The sequence below is a fragment of the Nannobrachium achirus genome (genome assembly GCF_963921795.1).
Source record: "Nannobrachium achirus genome assembly, chromosome: 8".
In the NCBI taxonomy this organism is placed as follows: domain Eukaryota; kingdom Metazoa; phylum Chordata; class Actinopteri; order Myctophiformes; family Myctophidae; genus Nannobrachium; species Nannobrachium achirus.
This window is the reverse complement of record NC_137817.1, coordinates 11,726,891-11,753,422: the sequence shown is the minus strand read 5'-3', so window position 1 is coordinate 11,753,422 and position 26,532 is coordinate 11,726,891. Positions and strand designations below refer to the sequence as shown.

At 42.8% G+C, this 26,532-nt stretch overlaps 3 protein-coding genes across 3 annotated transcripts in view; all 3 read left to right on the top strand.

The window, feature by feature from the left end:
• The window catches only part of LOC308289919 (SPARC-related modular calcium-binding protein 1-like), a gene marked incomplete at its 5' end in the record, with an annotated part of 28,248 nt that extends 18,555 nt beyond the window's left edge, over window positions 1-9,693 (top strand). The window contains 3 exons of the mRNA XM_080731700.1: window positions 10-153; window positions 1,368-1,732; window positions 9,594-9,693. Coding sequence (XP_080587826.1) covers window positions 10-153; window positions 1,368-1,731 — 508 coding nt within the window. The 3' untranslated portion in view covers window position 1,732; window positions 9,594-9,693. The remainder of the gene's footprint in view (window positions 1-9; window positions 154-1,367; window positions 1,733-9,593) is intronic.
• LOC308289918 (annexin A11-like) lies at window positions 5,105-6,157 on the top strand (the record flags this gene model as incomplete). Its single annotated transcript, XM_080731699.1, has 1 exon — window positions 5,105-6,157. The coding sequence occupies one exon, from the start codon at window positions 5,105-5,107 to the stop codon at window positions 6,155-6,157; it is 1,053 nt and encodes a 350-aa protein (XP_080587825.1).
• LOC308289899 (exosome complex component RRP40-like) lies at window positions 7,852-8,574 on the top strand (the record flags this gene model as incomplete). Its single annotated transcript, XM_080731668.1, has 1 exon — window positions 7,852-8,574. The coding sequence occupies one exon, from the start codon at window positions 7,852-7,854 to the stop codon at window positions 8,572-8,574; it is 723 nt and encodes a 240-aa protein (XP_080587794.1).
• Window positions 9,694-26,532: the final 16,839 nt, after the last annotated feature.

The window sequence follows — 26,532 nt, the reverse complement described above, 5'->3', positions numbered from 1 at the left end:
CAATGGTAGAGAGTTCCACAGGGTGGGTGCTGCCACACTGAAGGCTCTGTCGCCTAAGGTTCGCTTCTTTGCACTGGGGACAGACAGGAGGTCCAAGTCTGCAGACCGCAGAGTCCGTGACAGAGGAGGTTTATCATGGAGGAGGTCTGAGAGGTATTGTGGAGCCAGGGCGTTTTGACACTTGTAGGTGAGGAGGAGGAGGAGTCTGTAATTGATGCAGTATTTAACAGGAAGCCAGTGCAGTTGTTTACGGGTGGGGGTAATGTGCTGCCAGGGCTTGGTGCGGGTGAGAACTCTGGCAGCTGAATTTTGGACATACTGGAGCCTGCATAGTATGCAGTCAGTGCATACTGTAGTTACACACTCAGGTGTATAACTACTACACAATCATTAGACATAAAGCTTTAGTGTTTAACATTTGAATATTTAAGTGTGTCTCTAAACTCTAGTAGAGAGGAGTAGCCTTTACCCATTTGTATGCACAAATTCACATGAACATTCAATATTTTGCATATATTTCTATAATGTCCACATTTATAATTTTTGGAATGCCATTTTATTCAAATGGCATATCACATGTGTAGGCAACCTTAGGCATGGGTGCACAGGGGAGGGTGATCACTGGCATACTGGCAGTGGTGTGAGAGAGAGGATTTTCATTTTAAAATCAAATATTGTTTTAAACATGTTCAATTAAATTATGTCAACTAATCTGCAGCAAATTACTTCCTGCACATCATTTTACATTCATTAAGATTCGGAACTTTGACTGGGGAGGGAGTCGGGAGTCTAACTAATGATCGTTATAACAAGGTCCTGACAATCAAAACGTGTCCCACGTTTTAATGGGGTGTCATTAAAATTTGTGTTGGCACACTGACTGTCTAGAAAATAAAAACATGGCACTTAATTTAAAAAAGGTTGCTGACCCCTGGCATATCATATCAAGTGCAAGGGTCTTCAACAGGGGGTCCGGGACCCCTAGGGGGTCCTCATAGTTACTGCAGGGGGTCTTGCAAATCTTTGTGTAATAGAAAAAAATATCTCCTTTTTTATTAACCACTTGAACCCTAACTTTGGCCAAAAATAGCCGACCTACAAGCTCAAAAGTTTGGTGTAGAGGGGAAAAAGAGCAGACTAAGTACAGAGTGAAAGGTCAAGTTTATTATGTATTGACGGTTCAAGTGGTTAAATATCTGAAAACACAAATTGACATGAATCCAAAATACACTGTTGATCGTGCTGTCAAACAATGAAACTATATCTATGAACAGATCTCTCTCAACTAAGGGGTTGGCCTTGGCCTGAAAATGTTGAAGACCCCTGTTCTAACATTTATTTTTTGTCTTCTTCTGTCTTCCCACCAGACTTTTAAACACGCCTGCTTCCAACTCCTCTGCTCCTTCCCATGCCTCTCCTTCCTCCTCCCCTCCTCCCTCCTCATCATCCTCCCTGCCGGGCTCTCTCTCCTCTCCGCCGCCCCTTCCTACTTCCACTCGTCAGTCAGTCTGGGAGAACCCCAGGCCAGAGGTGGCGCTCCGCTGGCACTTTACCCAGCTGGACGTGGACTCCAGCGGGGTGCTGAACGAGCGCGAGGCGCGGCCGCTCCGCCAGTACCTGCGCAGGAGGCTGAAGCCTCGGCGGTGCGCTAAGAAGTTCGCCCAGTACTGCGACCGCGACAGAGACCGGGGTCTCACCATGGAGGAGCTGAGAGTCTGCCTGGGCCTATAAGGTTGGTCTGAGTGCTTATAGCGCCATATTTGCTTCTTTTTTCTCTCTCTCTCTTTTTGATGGGGAGATCTAAATACATTTAGATTGATACTTTACATCTAAATGTGTCAATAGAAGCACCTGCAATCGCGACCAGGTTCGCGATCGCTCTAGGTTTCCGAGGCTACACCCAGTGTGAATGAGCGGTGCAGGCTGCTCAACAGCACCGCTGGGTGGCTGTAGCTGGTGTTGCCTTACTCATACGGACTTACACACTTACACGGTCAAATGTTGGAGCGGCAGGCACCACTCAAAAAGAGAAAGAGAAGGTGAGGGGGGGGGGGGGGGGGGGGGCGGTTGCTGAAAGTTGAGGAATTTAGTTAGTAAAAAACTTTTCCAAACCACTGCATACTGTGTTTGTGTGCATTTGCAATGTTTTGATTTGCTGCAGTATGTGCACATAAAGCTCCCAGGGGTCCATCATTAAGTAAGATGGGGCCAAATGACTTGCAGTGAATGTAATGTACCATAACCCTGACCCCTGGTAGCAGTAAATGTTTATTCTCCCACAGCGCACATCATGTTTTTAGTGTCAGGATGTGAGCAGAACAGGTGCTCTGTGTGTGTGTGTGTGTGTGTGTGTGTGTGTGTGTGTGTGTGTGTGTGTGTGTGTGTGTGTGTGCGTGTGCGTGTGCGTGTGCGTGTGCGTGTGCGTGCGTGCGTGCGTGCGTGCGTGCGTGCGTGCGTGCCCATGGTTGTTATACTGTGTGTCCAATAATATGAAGGACTGATTCAGACTTGTTTGCTGCGTAGGTGGGTTTCTTTCTATATCTAGTTCCGAATAGGTTTGTGTGGTTAATACAAAATTAATGATTGGTATACAACCAGAACCTGAGCCACGAGGATAAGCAGCCACATCTTCTATTTTAAATCCTGCCGTTATGGCAGATGAAGGGAGGGGGGGGGGGGGGGGTCAGGAGCAGGAAGGATGTGAAATAGATGGGGAGGTGTGATGCTGTGATGTCAATTACCCAGGTTTAAATGAGAAAGTGTCGAATGATACAAACTTTTTTTACATAACCCCACGGCACACACAGAGACATTTCTGCAGAATCTTGCCACGGCTCTGAATACCTTTACATGAGAGGACAGTTTTATTTCAGTTGAAAATGTACACCTTTTCAAAATTTACCTGATTTGAGTGCAAATGAAAAAACTATGTTTCCCATACTTTTAGAGCATACCTGGTGCCAAAACAAAGAAAATGCATGATTACATTATTCACCTAATGAATAATTATGAATCATGATTGCTTATGTTCATCCTCTTGCACCTGATTTTCATTAGGGAGACACTCTTGGGCTGCTATGCTTATTATCTGACTCAATATGATGGCTGGGCGGTGGATTACTCGTTTTAAACTTAAACAGTACATTAAAATATGTGTCTGAAAACATTTCAGGTGAGAAATAGATAATACAGTAATAATGTTATTTTATATTTATGTTACATAAACATGCCTAAGCACTGGCTCTCTTTCTGCCTCTCGCTGCATGACGACTCATACAATGAGCACAGCTGTTTATTATGGTGTCTATTGCCACGAATTAGATCGGAAATACACTTAGCCGTGTGTTATCTATGTTCAACCTTCCTACATCCTTCCTTACTACATGTACTAATTGAAGCCGAGGCCGAATTGGCCCGAATCACATGAAAGAAGTCTCACAGCACATGGTTGGTTCTACAGACTCCAACTTTCGCACACAGATAGCTCCGATCATTGCCTACATTCTTGGCTACTTCTCCTGCCGTTACTGTACTTGCATGATGTACAGTTGTACAAAACAAAACCTTTCAGTAGAGCCGCCCATCCAACCAATAAAAGGGGAATTGGCCTGAATTGCATGAAAGAGGTGTCACAGCACATGGTTGGTTCTACAGACTCAACCTTCGCACGCAGATAGCTCAGATATTTGCCTACGTTCTTAGCTACTTCTCCTGCCGTTACTGTACTTGCATGATGTACAGTTGTACAAAACAAAAAATTTCAGTAGAACCGCCGATCCAACCAATATGCCCATAAAAGGGGACAAGGACTGAGAGATACAGAGATCTCCATATGGGCACATATCTGTTTTACGTCACACTGACATCACACTGATCCTGACTACTAACTGAAGCAGAGGCCGAATTGGCCCGAATCACATGAAAGAGGTCTCACAGCACATGGTTGGTTGTACAGACTCCAACTTTCGCACGCAGATAGCTCAGATCTTTGCCTACATTCTTAACTACTTCCCCTGCCGTTACTGTACTTGCGTGATGTACAGTTGTACAAAACAACATTTTTCAGTAGAGCCGCCCATCCAACCAATAAAAGGGGACAAGAACTGAGAGATACAGATATCTCCATATATGGGCACACAGCGCTGTAAAAGTTTTCATTGTGGATAATTACAAGGGCATTACTGATAACATTGTTTATGGCGAACTCCTTTTTAGGATAATGGGCATAAAGGGACACAGACAGATACAGAGACCTCCATATAAAGGTATAAAATTCATGTCAATTTGTGTTTTCAGATACGTATTTAACCACTTACTTAACTTGACATTTCACTCTGTACTTAGTCTGCTCTTTTTCCCCTCTACGCCAAACGTCTTTGCCGAAAATAGCCGATCTACTGCTATTTTTGCCTAAAGTCCTCAGGATATGGACACTAGGATTCAAGTGGTTAATATAAAAAAGGAGAAAAAAGTTTCTATCACACAAAGATAGTGTCCCCCAGGGGGCATGCGGAGAACATCAGGGGGCGCTGGAAGCAATATTATTGAAAGGGGGCACAGAGGTGCTGTTGGAGGGTTTAAGGGACCTTGGGAACTGCCTACTAAACTAATATTTAGTATCCTACCTGAGGTGTGACCTGTACACACATGCTTACACTGTGCTCCATACATTAACCACTTAAGCACTATTATACTTTAAACATTTTCCAAAAATAGAAGAAAGCCAATAACAGCCAATGAGGGACCAGCGTTCTTGGTGACATCACCACCAACAAGCGCAACCAACTAATATCAGGTTTGGGCATGATGGTGAACCCCAGACTCCATTTGGACATGTACAACTCATCATGACCTCATCACGATGACAGGGGCAAACACGCCCAAACGTTATAAAAGCAAACGTAATGACAGTTTTATTCTCAATTTAGTTCAAGATAAAGATTATCAAATCAAAATCAGTAGATATATTGACCTCTGAGCTTTAAGCCTTTCAAAGAGTTCTCTTCTATAACTGAAATTGCTGTTGTCACTGTGGGCACTGAAGACCTACCTGATCCCAACTAATAGTCAGAAGAGATTACTTTTTAGACTTAAGCTTAAAGCCATGAGTTACCCTGGATATCCTCCTCAGAAGAAAAGCAATGAATACCATCCTCAGCAAGGCTATGGTGGAGGAGCCATGCCTCAAACTACTGCTGTCAATAGAGGATTCAAGGGTACAATCAAGGACTTTCCTGGAGCGGACCCAATGAGGGATGTGGAGGTCCTGAGAAAGGCAATGAAGGGTCTCGGAACTGATGAGCAGGCCATTATCGACTTGCTGGCAAGTCGCTCCAACAAGCAACGTCTGCCTATGCTCAAAGCCTACAAAACCGCTTATGGGAAGGATCTCATTAAAGACCTGAAATCAGAACTATCTGGAAAATTTGAGGATCTGGTTCTAGCCATGTTGAAGACCCCTGCTGAATTTGATGCATATGAGCTCTACAGTGCCATGAAGGGAGCTGGAACCGATGAAGCTTGCTTGATAGAGATCCTGACATCCCGATCCAATGCCGAAATCAGCGAGATTAATGAGGTTTTCATAAGAGAGTACAAGAAGTCACTGGAAGATGCCATCAGCGGTGAAACCTCAGGTCACTTCCGCAGGTTCCTGATCTCACTGGCCCAGGGCAATCGCGATGAAAGTGAACATGTGGTCCATTCTATGGCCTCACAAGATGCTCAGGCCCTCTATGCTGCCGGAGAGGGAAAAACTGGAACTGATGAGTCTAAGTTCAACGCTATTCTGTGTGCCAAGAGCAAACCCCATCTTAGAGCAGTGTTTTATGAGTACCAACAGATGTGTGGCAGGGATATTCAGAACAGCCTTAAAAGAGAAATGTCCGGAGACCTTGAGGGTGGCATGGTAGCGGTGGTGAAGTGTATTAAAAACACTCCCGCCTATTTTGCTGAGAGGCTCTACGAAGCCATGAAGGGTGCGGGAACCAATGACAGGGCCCTGATTCGAATTATGGTCTCCCGCTCTGAGGTTGACATGTCGGATATCCGTCAGGAATACGTGAGGAAATATGGGAAGTCACTGTACACTCACATTTCCGGAGACACATCGGGTGATTATAAGAAACTGCTGCTGAAACTCTGTGGAAGTGATTAGAAAGTAAACTGGAAAGGTGCAATTCTGGGAAATTGCAAGTGTGGCTGCGGTGACGCGAGTCACGAGGAATCCACTGGGAAATTCATTCCGTCTCATCATTTTATTTACTAGAGGTTTGCCCGCTCCCCCCGTATTGGATGATGTCACCATGTGTTTTTTCAAGGGTTTTTCCCATTGGTTGATGTAAGCGCAGACAGACAGACAGACAGACAGACAGACAGACAGACAGACAGACAGACAGACAGACAGACAGACAGACAGACAGACAGACAGACAGACAGACAGTTAGTTTAGTTTACTTCACAATAAAACATTGGGTCCAAACAATCGAAAACCCATGAATAAAAAATCAAACCTCGGTTCGAAGTGAAGCGGTGGACAGATAAAACCTCTATTCTGAATGTATTTGTGGCTTACTACATTTTTTAAACCCTGAAGGCCAAATTATCATGTGAAGCTTGACCAATCCTCAAAGTATCCATTCATCTAACCGGGAGGGACATCGACATTTTGCTTTTTGAAAAAGCCTATTCATTCTGGACTGATATTTTACACGTACGGGACAGGAAAAACCTGTTCATTCTGGCCTGGAGTGACCATATATGGACATAAGGTAACATACTTTGTGTTTTTGAAAAACCCTGTTCATTCTGGACTGAGATCACCATATATGGTAATTAAACGGACATTCTGTGGGACAGGAAAAACCTGTTCATTCTGGCCTGGAGTGACCATATATGGACATAAGGTAACATACTTTGTGTTTTTGAAAAACCCTGTTCATTCTGGACTGAGATCACCATATATGGTAATTAAACGGACATTCTGTTTTTGAAAAAGCCTGTTCATTCTGGACTGAAATGACCATATATGGGCGTGATACACACAAAGCCATTCATTGGAAGCGGTTTTCACCGCTTCAAAAACATTAAAAAGTACAAATTACAATACATTAGAAATAAAGTGTCCACAAAGAGTGAGCTCAGATCATCAAACTCGAGTCCATACTTCCCCATGATGTCCTGTGTGAGGGGACACACCAGTATGTGCTGTTCGTTTTGTATAGAGGGTATGTGCGTGACATCATCATCATACTTATTGCTCATGCTTACTGAGTGGCAAAAACTGCTTTCTGGCCTTGACAGCCCATACATCCAAACAGAAAAGTCTATCTGATTGATCTGAACAACGTTAAACGACGTTAAACTCTCTTTGCCACTCACTTTGCCACTCGATTTGCCATTCACTTTATGCACGCACATACCCTCTATACCAGTCTCACATTGACATGTACGCTGCTCAGGACGTAGATTTGCCTAATTTATAGTTAGATTAGATTAGGGAGATAAAAGGTCATCGACTTATGAACAGTTGTCATTGTATGTTTTTGTTGTTTGTTTTTTGTGTCTGTATTGGGGTTTTGGTTTGGTTCGTGTCTGTTTGTTTTCTGTATGTTATTGTTTGTGTGTCAAAAACTGTGAATAAAAGTTGAAGTGATAAAAAAGGTTCATCGACTTTCTTGATTGGCCACCCCAACTGATCAGCTTTGTGGATTGGCCAAACAATTGTGTGACATTTGTGCCACTGAATCAATATAAGCTATAACGTGCATATAACGTGCACGTTTAGGACTTGGACGTTGCTTCTGGAGGCGAGGCGTCTTGAATCACCGTGTGAGAGACCCAAACGGCAGCATGCATTCTGCCTTTCAGGAAAGAGTTGGAGACGTTTTACTTCCAGGAGATGTTTTCTCTTTTGAAAGCTCTCCAGCGACCATTAATTTAACAGAGAAGGTTGTGTGCGGCCCGGGGCTCCGCAGGGACGGGGACAGGGTCCAGGTTTGTAAAAGTGGGATTCTGAGACACAAAAAGCCCAACATCTACTGGATGGAGTCCCAGCAGAGACGATACGTCCCCACCAAAGGAGACTGCGTGATTGGCATCGTGACGGCCAAATCAGGGGACGTCTTCAGAGTGGATGTGGGCGGGAGCGAGCAGGCCTCTCTGTCCTACCTGGCGTTTGAGGGCGCCACCAAGAGGAACCGGCCCAACGTGCAGGTAGGAGACCTGGTGTACTGTCAGCTCCTCGTCGCTAACAAGGACATGGAACCAGAGCTGGTGTGTATGGACAGCAGCGGTCGCTCCAACGGGATGGGGGTGTTTGGGGCAGGCGGGCTGATGTTTAAAGTCTCCCTGGGACTCGTCCGCAGGCTGCTGTCCCCTCAGAGGGACATAGTGAGGGACCTGGAGCAGCTGTTTCCCTGCGAGCTGGTCATCGGTCTGAACGGCAGGGTGTGGGTCAAATCCTCCAGCGTCCAGAGGACTCTGGTTGTCGCCAACCTGCTGGACAGCTGTGAGAACATGACCGCCCAGCAGAGACACGAGCTGTTCAGGAGAGTGGCAGAGGGGGCGCTATAGAGTAACGCTGAATGGAATTGTGAAGACCCACCAGACTCTCCTCATAAGAATAGAAAGTTCACACAGACATTTTTGCGGGTTCCTTCAAGAGGGTTTCATGAGTCGCTGAATGACTGTCGGTGTCAACGGTCCTCACAGATCTAGTAGTTCAAATGAGTGTGTGTGAGAGAGAGAGTCAGGATACTTCTGGTGTTTTTACCAGCTTGCTCTAAGAGCTGGCTGGTCTATGAAGACTGAGCATCTAGTCAAGTCAACATATAAGTGCGTCTTTTCCATCATTGGCTATTCCAGCGGAGTTTGGGGTGTTTGCTACTCGTAAGAATGCATGGACCTGCAAGGGTCTTAGTTATTTGTACCCTCGCTGATTTAAAATTGCCTTTACCACATTTCTTCCTCTGCCTAGTAGGAATGTGAGTGCACAATTTCATCAAAGTTGCACGCTATGTTCATGATTTGAGGCATTTTGTTCAAAACGGAGAAAACCTGCAAACTTTGGAAGCCAGTCTTAGCCAATCAGGATGGATTGGTATATCGTACAGATTCATGTTGATCACATGACTAGAGATACTGTCTACCGATTTGCGTGATTGTTGGACAAAATCTGTAGGAGTACTACAGGCCTTCGGCCTCGCGGAGACAATAAGACAGCCAGTACGTCCAGAGGACATGAATCTACTGTAGTTGTGTGACGTAATGGAATGTGCAGAGATAGCATTGTCTGGGCCACCAGAACAGAAAGCAGAGGTTACAGATAGAGATGACACAAGAAAGGGCAGGGGATGAGAGAATGAAGTCAAGTTTGTAAACCTGACATGAGAGAGATAGCGGTGACCTTTAGGGGTGATGGAGAAACAGCAATACACAAACCAAAAATCACCACTGGATATTTGTTAAAATTGCATTTGAAGATTTTATGTTTTTTCTCAGTGAGTTTGAATCACTATATAATATTCTCTTTCTTTCTTTCTTTCTTCCCTTCTCTGTCTGGTCTCATCCTCACGTCACCATCAGCACCACAGGGAGCAGCTGGAAGATGCCTCTGATATAACAAGGTCCAATTTTCGTCACTTTCACATTTTCTTGTTCCCTACCTCATTCCCTTGCCCCTTACCTTTTCACCATTTTTACTTTTTTTAATATAACCACGTTGATTCATATACTTTGACTATGCTTGGTACATGCTGCCTGTTTTTTATTTTTTATACTTGTGACATGTTTGATACATGACAGAATTATACAGCACTTTCTAAAGCATCGACAGGCCTTGGCCAATGTTTATGTCCATTTTGGAACATATCATTTTATATCTATACTGTTTCTGTTTTTAAATGGAAACGTATGAACATCTATGCATATTAGCAATTGCCTCCTGTAAAAATGTATGTATTTTTTGTTGCAGGTTCTGTGATGTTATATACAGTATATAGCATAATTCATCATGACATGTTTTGATGGATTCATAGGTAAATCAATCTATGTGTTTACACAGCCATGCGAATAAACTCAACAGATTATAACTACCATACCTTCCACTCTTTTAAATATTTCATATAAAAAAAAATATATATATAAAAAAAGAAGTCTCAGTAGTCCCAATGAACTTTTAATTATAGATGTACAGTATTCTACCAGACTGTGGGTATTTAAAGAGAAATGCCAATTGTCCCCTTCCACATGATGATTCCTCTACCCTGGTTCTCCACGGCATGAATTAGAGAACTTTGTTGTATGATCATGTTATTCCCTGATAATAACAGGCTTTGGTAGTTTACTCCATGAAAGTAACGGACTACACTTTGGTACTCCATGATAGTAACAGACTGCGCGTATATAGTACAACAAGATATAAATTAGACATAATGTAAAAGAACAGAGAAAGACAGATATGCCTAAAACTATACCTAAACCTAACTCTAACCCTAAGCCGGACAAATGTGATGTCGGACTATTGAGATTTTGCCCACCGATGTGATGCTCCTGATGAGACATCACTGTGAGAATGATGACTGAGATTTGCGATGCTGTGGTAGCCTCCATTTGTCATTATGATGGTATGGTGTCACATTTTGAAAATAGCTATAATATGTACAAGTTCTCAATGGCTCGAATCGCAACTACTTGTGAGCTTTTAGATCTGCTGTTTTTGCTATTTTATGAATGAAGACATTTGAAAAAGAAACGACTGTTTGATGATTATGATATGCTCAAAATAAGACCACCATGTTGAAAGTGGTTAATTAAGTACTCATTTAAAATGAACTCCATGTGGTTTAACTCTCAAATACCTGGAACGCGCCCGAGTCGCGTTAGATTAGAACCACTTTAACCATTATAACTATTGAAAAATAGCAGATATACAAGCTCACAGCACGGCACCGAGTGCCGCGCTGCGAGCTTGTAGATCTGCTATTTTTGAAAAACCGTGAAAATGTGTGCAAGTCTTTGAATATCTTTGACCCGATCTTTGACCTGACTTCTAAATCCTTCTTCTAAATCATGTTGTTCTCAAACCTTTTCATGTCAAGGACCCCCAAAATTACAGGTATTTGGCCGCGGACCCCCATCTCAAAATATTTGTTCCAGGGACCACCCAGAAGCAAATATTTGAGTTACAAATGTTTGCTTTTAAATAGATATATTCAAAGACTTTCAAAGAAATATCATGATTTTTCAAAAATAGCAGATCTACAAGCTCGCAGCGCGGCACTCGGTGCCGCGCTGTGAGCTTGTATATCTGCTATTTTTCAATTGTTAAAGCAGTCAATAATCCTAGGCCTAAATGGGTTTAAAAATAAATGACGCAGTTTGTTGAGCAGTGTCAGCCAAGCAATGTGCTTTATCAAAGACACTACAGTCATGTCCCATAGTTCCAGGCTAACTGTGAGTGTTCATGAAAAATGGATGCAATGCTTGTTGTGTAGTAACTGGTAAACAGCACATTTCCTCTCTTGACCACCTCTGTCTTTCATTTTAATGTATTTTGTTATTTCATTAATATTCCTTTTATCATTCATGTAATGGCTCCAGGCTGTACAATCTACTAAGCACATTTACACGCACACAAGCATCCCTTGATATTCTGTAGCCTTGATGAGCTTTTATAGCAAGGAACAATTATCTAAAAGCAAAATAAAATATTTGGGATACACTACAAAGCCATGACGAATGTAGTGGTCTACGAATGGTCTGTTTCCATGGCAACCTTGGAGGATAATCTCGCTCTTTCGACAAGTAATTTTTTTCGACTATCGACTGCCCGCGTCGGCAGGTTAGCATTTCACCAGGTCAACATTCACCCGTGTCGAAAGAATGAACCGTCAAACAGATGCTAAGTCGCAATATCGACACACTCCCGAGTCCCAATCTAGGATGTTCATGTACAAAGGGTATTCATAAGGTGAAACAGAGATGCAATACGAGTTATGGATATGCCTAAAAACAACTTTATAATAAAAGCTTCACCATGATGGGAGCTTTTTCTTGTAGATCTGCTATTTTAGTCAAACCCCAAGAGTGGGACGCTAGGGTTCATGTGGTTAATTGGAGAGAAGGTTGTTTATATTTCAAAGTGTTGACATCTCTAACAACATACACTGATAGCACAGTTTTAATAGAAGTAGAATGAAACATGGGGGAAAGATGATAGTAGACAGGGTGGGAATGTGTTAGATGTGGAAAATGTTCTGCCCCTTTTAACCGTTTTAACTTAACCAGCCTGTTTTTCTGTTGGGGATTGCATTTTTTTCCCTTAAAATTAACAGAATAATATTGTGGACGGGATATTCTATGCTTTTATAATGGCCTACTTTAAAGTTTGAGTTCATTTCAAACCATGTTGTTTTTTCTGGACAGTACGGTAATAAATACATGAGACATTCATACTGAAACCCTCCAATCTAAGCAGCTATGTGTATATTGATTCCTCATATAATGAATGTGTCATGAAACATTTCTGTATTTGATGGATTTCTTACATTAATGTTTTCTGTAGAAGTTGATTCTGTACAATTTCAATAAATTTAAAACTGTTGCCTGTGCTGTCCTAGTAGTGAAATCACCACAAACTTGGACAGAAATGTGAAATGGCTTCATTTAGGAACACTGTAGTGATGGACTGTGTTTGGTTGTAAAACTGTAAATGGTTTCCTCAGTAACGGATGCATAGTTACCCTCTACTGATAAACAAATCACTAATCACTAAATAAACAGGAACCAGCCAAGCATAATGGTCTCCCGAAAGCCTAACGATGGCTAAATTCCCAGGGTGCTCCTGTCCAGGACCATAGTGTAGCAAGTTCCGAGCACCTTAATAAAGCACCGTGGCATTTCTAGCGGGACCGAGTGCCCAGAGCAACAAGCTACATGTCCAGCATGATTAAATCATGTTCCCTATATGGTGACGTCCCAGCCAAGCCATAGGAGACGGAGCGAGGTGGTGACCATCCATATAGAGCCCTCAGGGGATGTACACGGGTAAAATCCACAGTGTTCTTTTTCTCTGGGAGTATTTATAATCAAATGGACCGTTACGGGACCATTTTGGTTACACTTGTACCCTCTCAGAGTTTAATTAACACTCAGGAATTTGCAGTGTGTTTGTCATTTAGCCATCCCCCTGCCTCCTTAACAATACCATGTGGTACCATATACAGCTGCACAGAGCCCTGGGGGACAGCAGTGACGGGCATAATGGTTGTTTTGTCACAGTAATGACTGGCTGCTTATCTAGCCCTCAGGGCCAGGCTGTGGAGGTCAAAGGGGGTCGACAGAGGGGTTTGACAGCTCTCTCACGGGTCAATATTAACCAGCACCTTTCCTGAGGCTTTACATGTACAGTGTTAACATTACATTGATTTGTTATTTGTGTATTTGCTAGGGCGATGTGCGTACCTGTTGTACCCGTTGTTTGGATACAACACCCCGTTGTACCCGTTGTCAGAGTGCTTGGTGATTCTTGGAGGCAATTATCTATATGTCTATTATGTCAGTATATGATATCCTATTCGTGAAACCATAGATACCTACCCCAAGGGTAATTCAGTCTTTTCAGCCCAACCCAGCTGATTTGCTGCCCACAAGGAGCATGTGAGCAATTAGAGGTTAAGACATTGCTACCCTGGCCTGGAATTGAACCTGGGACAACCAGGGGCTCTGGCTCCCCAGGCGGGCTCCCTAACCTATTCAGCTATGCCGCCCTTAAAGCAAAGGTATCTATAGATGGGCATAAAAGGGACACAGACAGACACACGGATACCGGTGAATTGTGAATTTTTGGTTCTGGACAACTGCCGATCTGACAGACTTAACTTCCCACTCGGCACATCTCTATATATCAATATGTTTCTGCCCTACGTACGTACATTTAATTTATAGCATCAAAGACATAGATCTTTTACAAGCAACTCTCTTATACTTATTTTGTTCAAGTTATTGTTAATAACTAAGCTACACTTGGTTGCTAAAGTCCAGATGACAAGAATATGACTATGATTTAAGTCAAATTATTATTATAATTTAATCTTGTACAGCCAAATTGTTCATTTGAAACTGAAGATGATGGCCAATGTTGATGATAATTGAAAAAGGATATACGTAGCCCCCACCACCCAAGTCTGTTCACCGAATGTCCTTGAAAGACATGTAAGTTGAAATGAATTGAACCGGCGTGATGAAACAGACCAAAGAACACATGAAGGCATAGCCTTGAGAAAGAAAGAAAAAGAAGCAGGAGGGAAATCATGGGCTGAAGTGAGGACTGCAGCTGACCGTGAAAAGTGGCCAAGGCACGAAGTGGATAGGATGTAATAGATGGGTTATCTTCCTGTTAATTTGGAATCATTTCAAGTTCTATTTTTTCACAACAACTAGTATCAAACTCAATACAAATACTGTAATACCAGTAAGACTCCCTAAATCGGGAGATAAGCGACCGTCAGGTCGCATGTAAAAATCAGCCTGATGGTGGCGCTAAATGTGACAGATCCATGTTGATCTAGACATACCGCTTTGCATGATTTTAGGGCAAAATCTGTAGGATCAGTGTACAAAAATGTGTTTAAAAAAATCGGCATTAAGGTGGCGCTAAATGTAACAGATCCATGTTGATGATATGACTGTAGACATACTGTGTACCGCTTTGCATGATTTTAGGGCAAAATATGTAGGAGCAGTGTCCAAAAATGTGTTTAAAAAAATCGGCATGAAGGTGGCGCTAAATGTGACAGATTCATGTTGATGACATGACTGTAGACATACTGTGTACCGATTTGTGTGATTTTAGGGCAATATTTGTAGGAGCAGTGTCCAAAAATGTGTTTTGCATGAATCGGCCTCATGGTGGCGCTAGAAGAGGGGCATGTGAGAAATGGGGGTTGGAGGTAGTGGTTTGGCAGGCAAGGAGTGTGTGTGCAAATTTTGGCATGGATCGGGGCAACGGTGGCGGAGATATGAGAAGGGCAAAAGTGTGACGTCACTGACGTGTGACTGACAGACAGACTGACAGCCGGATGTATTAGATGGGTTATCTTCCTGTTGATTTGGAATCATTTCAGGTTCTATTTTTCCACAACAACTAGTATCAAACTCAATACAAATACTGTAATACTAGAAGTGGGGTGTCTTATTTAACTCTGGCCAGTAGATGGCACTACATCCCCTGCATTTACAGTGAAAACAGCACCACACAGGCAGATGGGGGAAATCCCCATAATCCATACAGTAGTAGGGCCTCGAGGACACACCCTAGAGGCCTAGAAACACATTGATGTAGATTTAACAATACCACAGGTATGGATTTAGTTATGTGGATTTCACAGAGTTTTAAATCCAAATGGTTGGCGGTGCCGACATTATGAGAGATGGAGGGGGAGGGATGGAAGGTAGCTTGAAATGTGTTTGAATGATGGGATATTCATATGAATTATAGATGAGCTATGGCTGGCATTCTTATATGGGTTTGCAATTGGTACTCTGGGCCTGGGGGTGGAATACTGTAAGTGTGTGTGTGTGTGTGTGTGTGTGTGTGTGTGTGTGTGTGTGTGTGTGTGTGTGTGTGTGTGTGTGTGTGTGTGTGCGTGCGTGCGTGCGTGCGTGCGTGCGTGCGTGCGTGCGTGCGTGCGTGCGTGCGTGAGTGCGTGCGTGCGTGCGTGCGTGCCTGTGTGTGTGTGCTTATGTGCTGTATGCCTATCTATCACTGTGTGTGTTTGTGTATTTTTTCTCTGTGTGTGTTTGTGTATTTTTTCTCTGTGTGTGCACCCTGCATTCCCAAATCCCGGGGTGACCGGAGGTGAAGTGGTTCCCTGTCCATCCTTTGAGTAACAACAGGAGAATAGCTTACATGACACAAAGTCAGAATGGTAAATCTCTCTCTCACACGCACGCACGCACGCACGCACACACCAGTACCTCAGTACATTTGCATGCTATGATTGATCTATAAATTCATGTATTAAAATCCTCACCTGCCATTTGCCTATCTGGGGATGTGCTTTGGTCTCTTGACTTTGACTTAAGACCACACCTTTAGTGACTGATAAGATTTACAATTTACAATTCAGGCATTTAGCTCTTGATCCAGAGCGATTTACAATAAGCAAGGACAGCACAAGGTAATACATCAAATAGATGAAAAGCACTCCTTGGCTCTTATCGACGTATGCACTGTAAATCTAGTTTTACTGTACTATATTGTACAAACCAAACATTGGGAGAGACATAATATATCGACAAAGGAAACAATATAGTGTATAGATAGATGGTAAAACAATCTGCAGCTCAATCTGCAACTGTAACTCAAAGCAACAAAGAAAAGCCTATACGTTTGTTTTAACTTTCAAAAGAAGTCAAAGAGAAACAGTTATGTCTTCTGAACAAATTAGTATCTTGGATTATGCAGACGTTCGTGTGAATGCAAGACTTACTGTAATTAATAATGTGCTCTTGGGCCACTTGCCAAGTCAAACACGCATTAAATTGGAGCAATGAAATGTGTAATATAGTGTCCCACAGTGAAGGGAGTTGGTTATGTGAATAAATCAATGTTCATATCATACTGCAGTATAAGGAATGAGAAGATAATGGAGGGGGGAATTGTGTTTCTTGGGTAGGGATGGGTATCGTTCAACTTTGAATCGATACGATACCTTTTTCGATACCTGGGAATCGATACGATACCCTTTTCGATACCATTTTCGATACGTTTTATTTATTATCTATCTATAAATGCGAGAAGTCTCTGCGTGTCTGCGTGTATGTAATCCGCGTATCTCGAGAACCGGCTTCAGATTCGGCACGCGCGTTCCCCGCCGCGGCGCGGAGTGCAGTGCCGGGCCTCGGCCCGACTCGGCATGCGGTTTTCCCGAAGCGGCGCGAAACGTTCGGAATCTCCTTACGCGGAGCTGATTGTTGACATCAGGCTGTTCCTGAGGAAATCGGCACAATCGCTGACTCATTGTGACATCACTTCATAAAAGGCTCTGACATCACGTACGCCGCATGAGTCAACAAAAAATCTATGTGAATGTGTATGTATGTATGTGAATCTCGAGAACCGTTCTTCCCACCGGCACGCGCGTTCTCCAGATATGGGCATAAAATGAATCCCCGAATGGGGAGCTGATGTCTGACATCAGAGTTTTCAACCGGTACTGTGTGTGCAGAGATCTCCATATATGGGCATAAGGGGACAAAGGCAAACAGATGGTCAAAACGGGTCCTATGACAACAGGTATATTGGGGTTTGCATTAAAGGGTGGGGACAAAGGCTAACAGATGGTCAAAACGGGTCCTATGACAACAGGTATATTGGGGTTTGCATTAAAGGGTGGGGCATTCATGGGGTCCGCTCCAAAAAAGAAAATAAAAGAGACAAAGACAAACATAAGACAAGCGACAAAGCGTGGGACTGGGAGGATGACTTGAATGATGCAGATTTAAGCAGGCTGTGTATTCTGCTTAAAGAAGAAACAAACAAAAAGCGACAGAGATCTCATATATGGGCATAAAATGGACGCAGATAAACAGATAACTCCATATACGGGCATAAAGGGACACAGACAGACAGATACAGAGATCTCCATATATGGGCATAAATAAGCAGGCTGTGTATTCTGCTTAAAGAAGAAACAAACAAAAAGCGACAGAGATCTCATATATGGGCATAAAATGGACGCAGATAAACAGATATCTCCATATACGGGCATAAAGGGACACAGACAGACAGATACAGAGATCTCCATATATGGGCATAAAATGGACGCAAATAGACAGATATCTCCATATATGGGCATATGGGCATAAAATGGACCCAGAACTATATCTGCAGTGATCTCCATATATGGACATAAAATGGACGCCGACAGACAGACAGATACAGATATCTCCATATATGGGCATAAATGGACACAGGCAAACAGATGGTCAAAACGGGTCCTATGACAACAGGTATAATGGGGTTTGCATTAAAGGGCGGGGCATTCATTCCCTATTTACATCGTTCCCGAGTTGGCCAGGTCGCCGACTAGACGCTGGGCCGCCCGAAGGGCGGCCCAGCTTCTAGTTATTATAATTCTTATTTGACTTTTTCTATGGGCTATTTTACACACCATAATAGGTTATTAAGCAAGTTATTCAGCCATTTTCATGTCAAGTAGAGTAGTTGATGTGACTACTATTACTGTTATGGCTGCTATCTATCTAATAAAGCACCAAACTCACTCACTCACTCACTCACACACTCACGCTCTAACGCTCTAACGCTCACGCTTATCTACGTTTATCTATTCACTCGTTTCAGCAACTGATCCCAAAGTTCACATGGTATTGGCCATTAGCATTATACCAATGGTGACGGAGCCCAAATTTAATTTCTCCCAAATTAAAGCTGTTTATTAGCGTTTTCTTAGCCTGTTGTCATGGTTACGGTCCGTTCCTCCAGGCCATGGGATCTGTAGCCCCACACACACACCCCTCTCTCTCACAGTTAGGAATGTGCATTCTCTCTCTCTCTCTCTCTCTCTCTCTCTCTCTCTCTCTCTCTCTCTCTCTCTCTCTCTCTCTCTCTCTCTCTCTCTCTCTCTCACCAGGTGCGTTTGATGTGTGTCTCATCTTCCAACGGGTATGAAAAAACTATGTGGAGCAAGCGCATTCATACTTCTATTCACCTAAATTTGCTGTTAAATTATTTGCATCATAAATATACACTCCTCCATGAGCTGCTCCTTACATTATGATGCTCCCACATATTCTCACGCACGCACCACAGTAACTTTCCCCACAACCCACACTCTGCACATATTTTGGAGCACATATCTTCGAACGGGTAAGGTCTAGTTGTATAATTAATTCTAGGGTTAGGGTTAGGGTATCTACAATATAATATACACATACTTTTTACAGATAGGCTATTGATACTGTTGAAGTTTTATTATTATTATTATTATTCAAAAGTATCGAAACGAGGTATCGTTCGTTTTTACGTGAACCGATACTCGATAGTATCGACATCATGGATCGATACCATTAAAAGTATCGCAGACGATACCCATCCCTAGTCTCATGTCATTGTATCTTTCATGACATAGGCTACTTCTCTATACAGTCAATTGAATACTAATTAGCGTAAAACAAACAATCACACCTAAATAACTTAGATACAAGTATGGCTACTTGTATCTAAAAGCTTAGTTTGGCCTTGGTAATGTCATAGTCTATAATTAGTGGTTCTTAACCCCTATGATTTTGGGGGTTCCCCAGATGACAGTGAAGTGACAATTAAAAAAGATAATAATAATAAAAAAGAAAGAAAGAAAAAATACCATTACTGTAGTGTAGGCCTATGCAATAAAAACTGGTCAAACATTGGCCAAATTGTCAAATAATAAGGAAAGAGGCCACATTGTGAAAATCTTCTATTCTTCTAATCTAATCTTCTATTTTCACAATGATTTATTATTAACAGACTAGAGTCAAACAATGTTCCACTCCTACAATTCCAAGTGCTTGTCAGGTGGGGGGTCCCCAGTTCAAATATGGGAGGGGGGAGGTGTCACAGCCTGAAAAGGTAGAGAACCACTGGTCTATATAATGGGGCTTATATTGCACATAAATCAGAGCCTTGGACTCGTAGGTTTTTATAAGAGACAGTGATTAATAAGGGTTTAGTGAGGACAAAGGTCAAGGTGGATGATTTCATATCCAATCTGTTCACTGTTCATCTGCTCCCAGTGGTCAGCTGTAGACTTGGTGGACTTGAGACCAGTGCCAGATGTCTTGGTATCCTCGTGGTCTCGCCTCAGTCGCCTCCAGTCATTTTGTTGGTCTAGTCTCAGACCTGGATTTTTATTTTGTTCATTTATACTTGGCTACTGCAGCCTTAGGAGATTTACTGCCAATATGAAATCACTATGTCAATAAAAGTGAATATGTATTTTGGCTCATTGAGGACATAGTAGCTTTTCACTCATTTTATTGTTTATTTTTATAAGCTCCACAGTAGCCATATTATTTGGGTATGACACAATACTGGGTTTAAAGGGACATGACACCAATTAAAAACATGACATGACCAATAATAAGTGTGTTAGATTTTCATTGGTGTGTCCCAGGGCATGCCAATGTGCAAGCATGATGGACCATATTGACACACTTAAAATCTAACAATCCCATTTGTATTTGATTAGCTGCAGCTGTGCATGTCATGTTTTACCCTGCTGTAGTTTTTTACCTGAAGTGGAAAACAAACTCAGCCTATAATAGGTAAGGGTGTCATGCCCCTTAAAGAGATTTGCCTATGCTCACCAAAAACCAGACTTTATCCCCTGGGACCAGATGCTGGAGTGCACCGAGACACAGACTGCAGGCCTATTGAATACAAGGAGTTGCCATTGGGGGAGAAGAGGTCCTGTGGGTCTTCCACAGAGAGCATTATGAATGGAATGGGAACCAGGCATGTGCACACATCAAAGGGGGCTTGCCTTGAGCCCCTGCCCTTTTATCCGTCCAGACCATGAATGCAGTTTTTACTATGGTGAAAGAAATGCAAACGCCCTCTTTCCATATGCCATACCTGAAGGCAGCATTCAAGTGAATTGCCATGTCCAAACTCTCCTGAACTTGAATGCAGCTTATTATGTTGAAAGAATTGCCCTCTCTGTGTAGAAAACCAGTATTCACTTGATTATGCATGGTTCAGTGTGGTATCAAGCACCGAAAATAGCCAACCTCTCGACGCGTTGTGATCTTGGAGGTCGGCTATTTTCTATACTTTCACCCAAAGGCCCTTTTAGAAATGTCAGCCCCTGCCTCTCTAACATTCTCTGCACGTCCCTTATGGGAACTGTACTGACCTCGCAAGGCAATGCAGACAGCCAAGCACGTCAGTGGGGGAAGAAGAGGCGGTCTATATGAGCGACTCAACCGGAGACCAAACTGAACACCGCTACTTCTATCCACTGTCAACTCAATGCATAATAAGATGGATGAACTCAGCATTAAATACCACCAGGAGACCAAGCAATGCAACGTGATCTGTTTCACCGAAACATTTCTTATGTCACTCATTTTTAATGAGGCAATTACACCAGGTGGCTTCTTCGTGTTCCACATATAGCAACAAAGAAGAACTGGCTGAAAAGGTGAGGGTGTGCATTTTATCACAATCATAATTGGTGTGATCAGCATTTAGTTTTTTTGTTCATCCATTCCAGGAGTACCTGCACTGCTCTGTAGACCATACTATTTACCACGCAAATTCGCATCTATACACTATACCTCAGCGTTTAACACCATCGTCCCTTCCAGACTTGACACCAATGTCAGAAACCTAGGGATCAACCCCATCCTGTCCTGTGCAGCTGGATCTTGAACACTCTATATAGGAACAATGACAGATGGTGAGAATGGGATCTAAAACCTGAAACAGCAGAAGGTCCCGCAGGCCTTCTACAGGGGTACTATCGAGATCATCCCGACTGGATGCATCACTGCATGGAACGGAGCTGTTTTGACGTTTCAAAGCAATGCAGACTCGCAATGCAGTCACGCAGACAGACGAAAACATTAGTGGATGTAAACTCTCCTCCATCCAAGACAGAATCATCAAAGATCACAGTCACCCTAACCACAGACTCTTGCAAAAGAGAAAGTGGCTCCGCAGTCATAAGACTACTGGAGTGGATTCTGTCCCCACAAGCTGGCCAAAGCAAAGAAGGAGCCAGGCCTGGAGGCAACCCACAGTGCCTAGAGCCTCCTAGTCTGGCCAACACCTGCTGCCCAAGAGACAGTGGGGGCTGTGGCATGCCACTTGGACACAGGCCGGGGTCTGATAAGCCTCGTCGGATCGGCTGGAGGAGGGTATGTTGTTGTGAGACCCGAAACACACAGTGTTTTTTTTTTTTTTTTCACCTGCTACAGGGTTTAAAAACAAAAAGGCACAAAAATTACAAAAGCAGCAACAAGAAGACATGTTCTGGGGGGAAAATGTTATTAAAAATGAATTAAGGGGCGCCTGTTGGCCTACCGGTCCAGGCGCATACCACATAGGCTCAGTGTAGCCTGACAGAGTGTCGCTGGTTTGAGTCCCGACCCCGACTACTACTACTTTGCTACTTTACTCCCCATCTCTCTCTCCTCATTTCCTGTCTACTGTCTTATCAATAAAAGCATAAAAGCCCAAGAACATATCTTTAAGGATTAAAGGATTAAAAGACCTAAGAAAAAGCTTTGTTAAAAAGGCATGTTTTTAGTCCATTTTTAAAAGAATTGGTAGATTGTGTATCAGTATAGCCTTTTACAGCATCAAGGAGAAACTACCATTTACTTTTGAGGCATTTAGCAGGTGTTTTCAGAGTGACTTGATAAGAGGAGATAATGCCTTCAGTATGACTTTTCCGCACAAACTGAAAAGTCACTAGTATAGAGCCTTGAGGGACCATTAAGTATAAGTATAAGGTTTAAGTGGTTTAAATGACCGAGGTCCTTCCATAAGCATCCTGTTCACCTTCCACTGGTCCAGAACAGTAGGCTATAAAGTACGAAATGTTTTACTTTTCTGAGGCCACGACCTGTCATGAGACAAAGTATGTAATTAGCACATGGTAATTAGAGTAGGGTAAAGAGGTGCTAGGCTGATAAATTAATTGAGGCTGAGTCACAGTGCAGAAACAGTGTCATTGTACCTGTACTCATCAAAGCTCAGAGAAGAACAAAATGATACTCAGTCCACACTGTGCTTTAGGCGCCAGGTGTAAGAGGTTTAATGAGGGTGCAAGTGTAATTACATTCTCTCCGTCTGTATCTAATCACATGCTCATATGGGACACAGGAACTATCAATGTTGATGGAAGTGGAGGTGTCCCTCCAAATAATTCCCCCTGACCTGTCTGCCTCGTCCCACTCTTTTTCTTGGATCTCACAAATTAGATGGGGTTAAAAGGTAGGCCACAATGGCTATTTTCAGTGGTGGAAAGTTACTAATTACATTTACTCAAGTACTCTACTTAAAGGAGTAGTTCACCACTTTTCAACCTGTCTTCATATAATAGGTCCTCACTAATGTTCATAATAAAATAGCACAATTTTTTTCTATTCAGTCTGGGTCTCATAGGAGAGCTGTCAAATCCTTCTACCGGTGACATCATCGTTTGACTTTTTAGATTTTTATTATCACGAGAACAATGGCTTCCACTTTAACATTGCAACTTTTTCAGGAATAGAAAGCCTGCAGTTTCTATTAGCTTGCATTTCCCATTGATGATGTCACCGGTAGAAAAAAAATTGTGATGTTTTATCATGAACATTAGTGAGGACCTACTATATGAAGATAGCTTGAAAAGTGGTGGAGTGCCCCTTTAAGTACAATTTTGAGTAGGGAAAATCGCCCTCTTTCGAACGACCATCATTTCGACCGGAGGGTTAGCGACTCACTCCACTGAGGTTAGGGTTAGGGTGAGGGTTAGAGTCGGGTGTCGAAAAGATGACATGTAGTAACAGCGACACGCTCCCTTTTGAGTAAAGAGTAAAGAGAGAGCAAAGATTATTGCTACAGTAAAACAAAACAAGTGGCAACCACATGAATCACGGAATACAGTATGATTGTCTTTCTCAAAGGATAAATATTCATATTTCTTCACCTCAAGGCGGACCTTTGTCTGCATCACTGAGGCAGATGAGAAAAGGCTGGAACAAGGCTACCAGTGAGGGGTTAGATCAAGCAAGGCCTCCTGGAATGTGTTTTATAGAATGTAAAACCTTCATAGTATACATTTATAGAATCTATTGGATGCATGAACATTGCTCCATGAAATTCAAACCATAATCAACTTTATACTGAGAACATAATATTTTCAGAATCTTCATCATGACATGCATAGCAAGTAGGTGTTTATTTGTCTCTGTAACAGTGGCTGCATAGTCATATGGTATACAGTATATTATGCTGTCAAATGACACCAAAACCTTGAGTACAGAGGCAGGAGGACAGTGCAAGATGGAGCATACCCAACAGGGGAGGCGCTCTCCATTCCGACATGTCGCCACTCCGAAATGGACTTCTTATTGTCGGAGTGGCGACACTCCCCATGGGCCTAAGGTTTAGGGTAGGGGTAGAGATAGGGTTAGTGTCGGAATGGAGACATGTCGGAAAGGAGACATGTCGGAGTGGAGAGATGCACCCACCAAACAGATGGTTTTTGGCATTACTTACTCGTGGGGTTTAGGTTGTCTAAGAGAGTTCTCCCAGCATCCCAGTCGTGAGCCAACCTCTCCAGGTGTAGCGCATCCACTTGGCATCTGCCTCCAAGTCTCTGTGCCAGCTAGGTGTTTAGTGGTGGTCCTCTCTGTCTTTCCTCTTGGAGGGTCCCCTTGAGGGCTTTTGGCATCTTAGTAATCACAACATGGAGCTCATTCTGTACTTTTAATTTTTCTTTTCCGATCGCCAAAAAAAAGCCTGGGTTTCCGAGGCTAATTCTGTACCAAATGATAAACCACCATCATACTTAAAAGCCTGTCTCGCGTTGTCAGTTGAAGGCACAGCTTCTGAGTTGTAGTTTTCTGGCAGTCCCATCTTTTATTGGCATGCAGGAGCTGACAGTAATTACTGCACTGTGTAGTACATTAAAGTTGAAAAAATATGTATTTTTTGTTGTTGACATAGTATTGTTTGTTTTTATTTCCGACATCCGGCCCGTTGTCACATCTACATGACTGACTGCCAGAGTCTCTCATTTAATTTCCTTTTTTTCTATCTGTGCTCCTTTGAAATATCTGCCCTGCTCTTTCTTTGTTCTACTTTTTCCAATTTTCGTTCATAGCTGGCAGTGCACGGGAGACAGCCGTACAAAGTCACTGTGAAAGCTCAGACACACTAACACACCACTGATCCACTCACTGCTCTCATTATTTCTGAAAACTTCTTACAGTCTCTGACATTCACAGCCTAACGGCCCACGCCAGCACTCTCACTCTGACTTCAAACCCTGTTGCTCCTGAGGGTCATGCCATTATATTGGCTGCATTACACTTTAAGAATATTCATTATTGTTTAATACTATCTCTCTCACTCACACGCACCCACACGCACACGCACATGCACGCACGCACACACATACACCCTGAATTGTCTGTAGGGTGCACACTCTCCTAATCTCTCCCCTAATCACCACTCCTCTCTTTTAATCCCATCATTTTCTTTCTCCCTTCTCCCAACAGTTTCCTTCCAATCTCCTCTGCAAATGCTACTTTCTCTGTGCTGTAAATGTTTCAATTACTCCCAGACTTCTCCCCCACTTTAGCATTTTGGCCATGTCTCTCTCTCTCCTCGGTGCATCATCATTTTTCTTATCTTTAGCCTCGGTTGCATCCTTTCGCCTGCTCTTCGGAGACTGATTTGAGGCTCGAAATTGGATTCTGGGCCAAGTATGGGAACTTAGTTTCCCCAAAACTGAAAAAAAGAAAAGGAATCATAGTTAATATATTGTAAATTAGCAGATCTACGCTCTTGTTAAAAAAATTCCATTCAAAAACGTGCATGTCGATTATTCGATGAATCAAACTAGAATAATTGATAAGAAGATCATTGATTATTGCAGCCCTAATGAGGACTATATGAGTATAACTGTAATACTACAATTACTAATACTAAGTGGAGGCACTTTTAACACAAAAACAAGAGACAGGGGGAGATGACATGTAGTGCACAAGCTGGATTCAAACCAGAGATAGCTGGGAGAAGGATGCGATGGCTGTCACTTACGAACACTAAATCACAACAACATGTTACTGTATCTACAGTGACAAACTGCCCATGATTTCTTACATTACCCATGCACATTCCACCAGCCACATGCTAATTTTCACCCAAATGTACCCAAATGGCTCTCTCCCATTTTGGTCAGTTTTTAGGATTTTACAGTACAAAATCTTTCTTGTGCTCCCATTCTCTGTATGACCCTCTCTCTCTCTCTCTCTCTCTCTCTCTCTCTCTCTCTCTGTAGCACACACATGTACGCATTCCCTCCTTCTAGCACATTTTCTCTCTGCCTCCCTTTCTATCCGTCTCCCCTGTCTATCCCACTTCCCCCCTGGCTGCTTGTTCTCTGGGACAAGCATCTCTAGCAAGCCATTTCTTGCCCTCAAGCCCACTTATTTCACTGTAATATGTTTTCCTAGAGGTGTGTGCATGTGTGCTTTGCAAGACAGAAAGAGAGATAGAAGGAAATTGGCCTGGAGTGGCTGAATCTGATTTAATTTAGATTAAGTGTGTCATGCAGACCATGATGTTGGTCAGTGGTCTCAGACCATTTACTGTTACAGGCCCCGTAGTGACACTGAAGCCTGGTGGTAATATTACAAGCTTTCTGAAAGGAGAACCACTCCCCTACAGCCACCAACACTTTACTCTGCCACATACTTTGTTGAGGGGAAATGGACAAAATATAAGGCCGGGAAGTGTTATATAAGTGA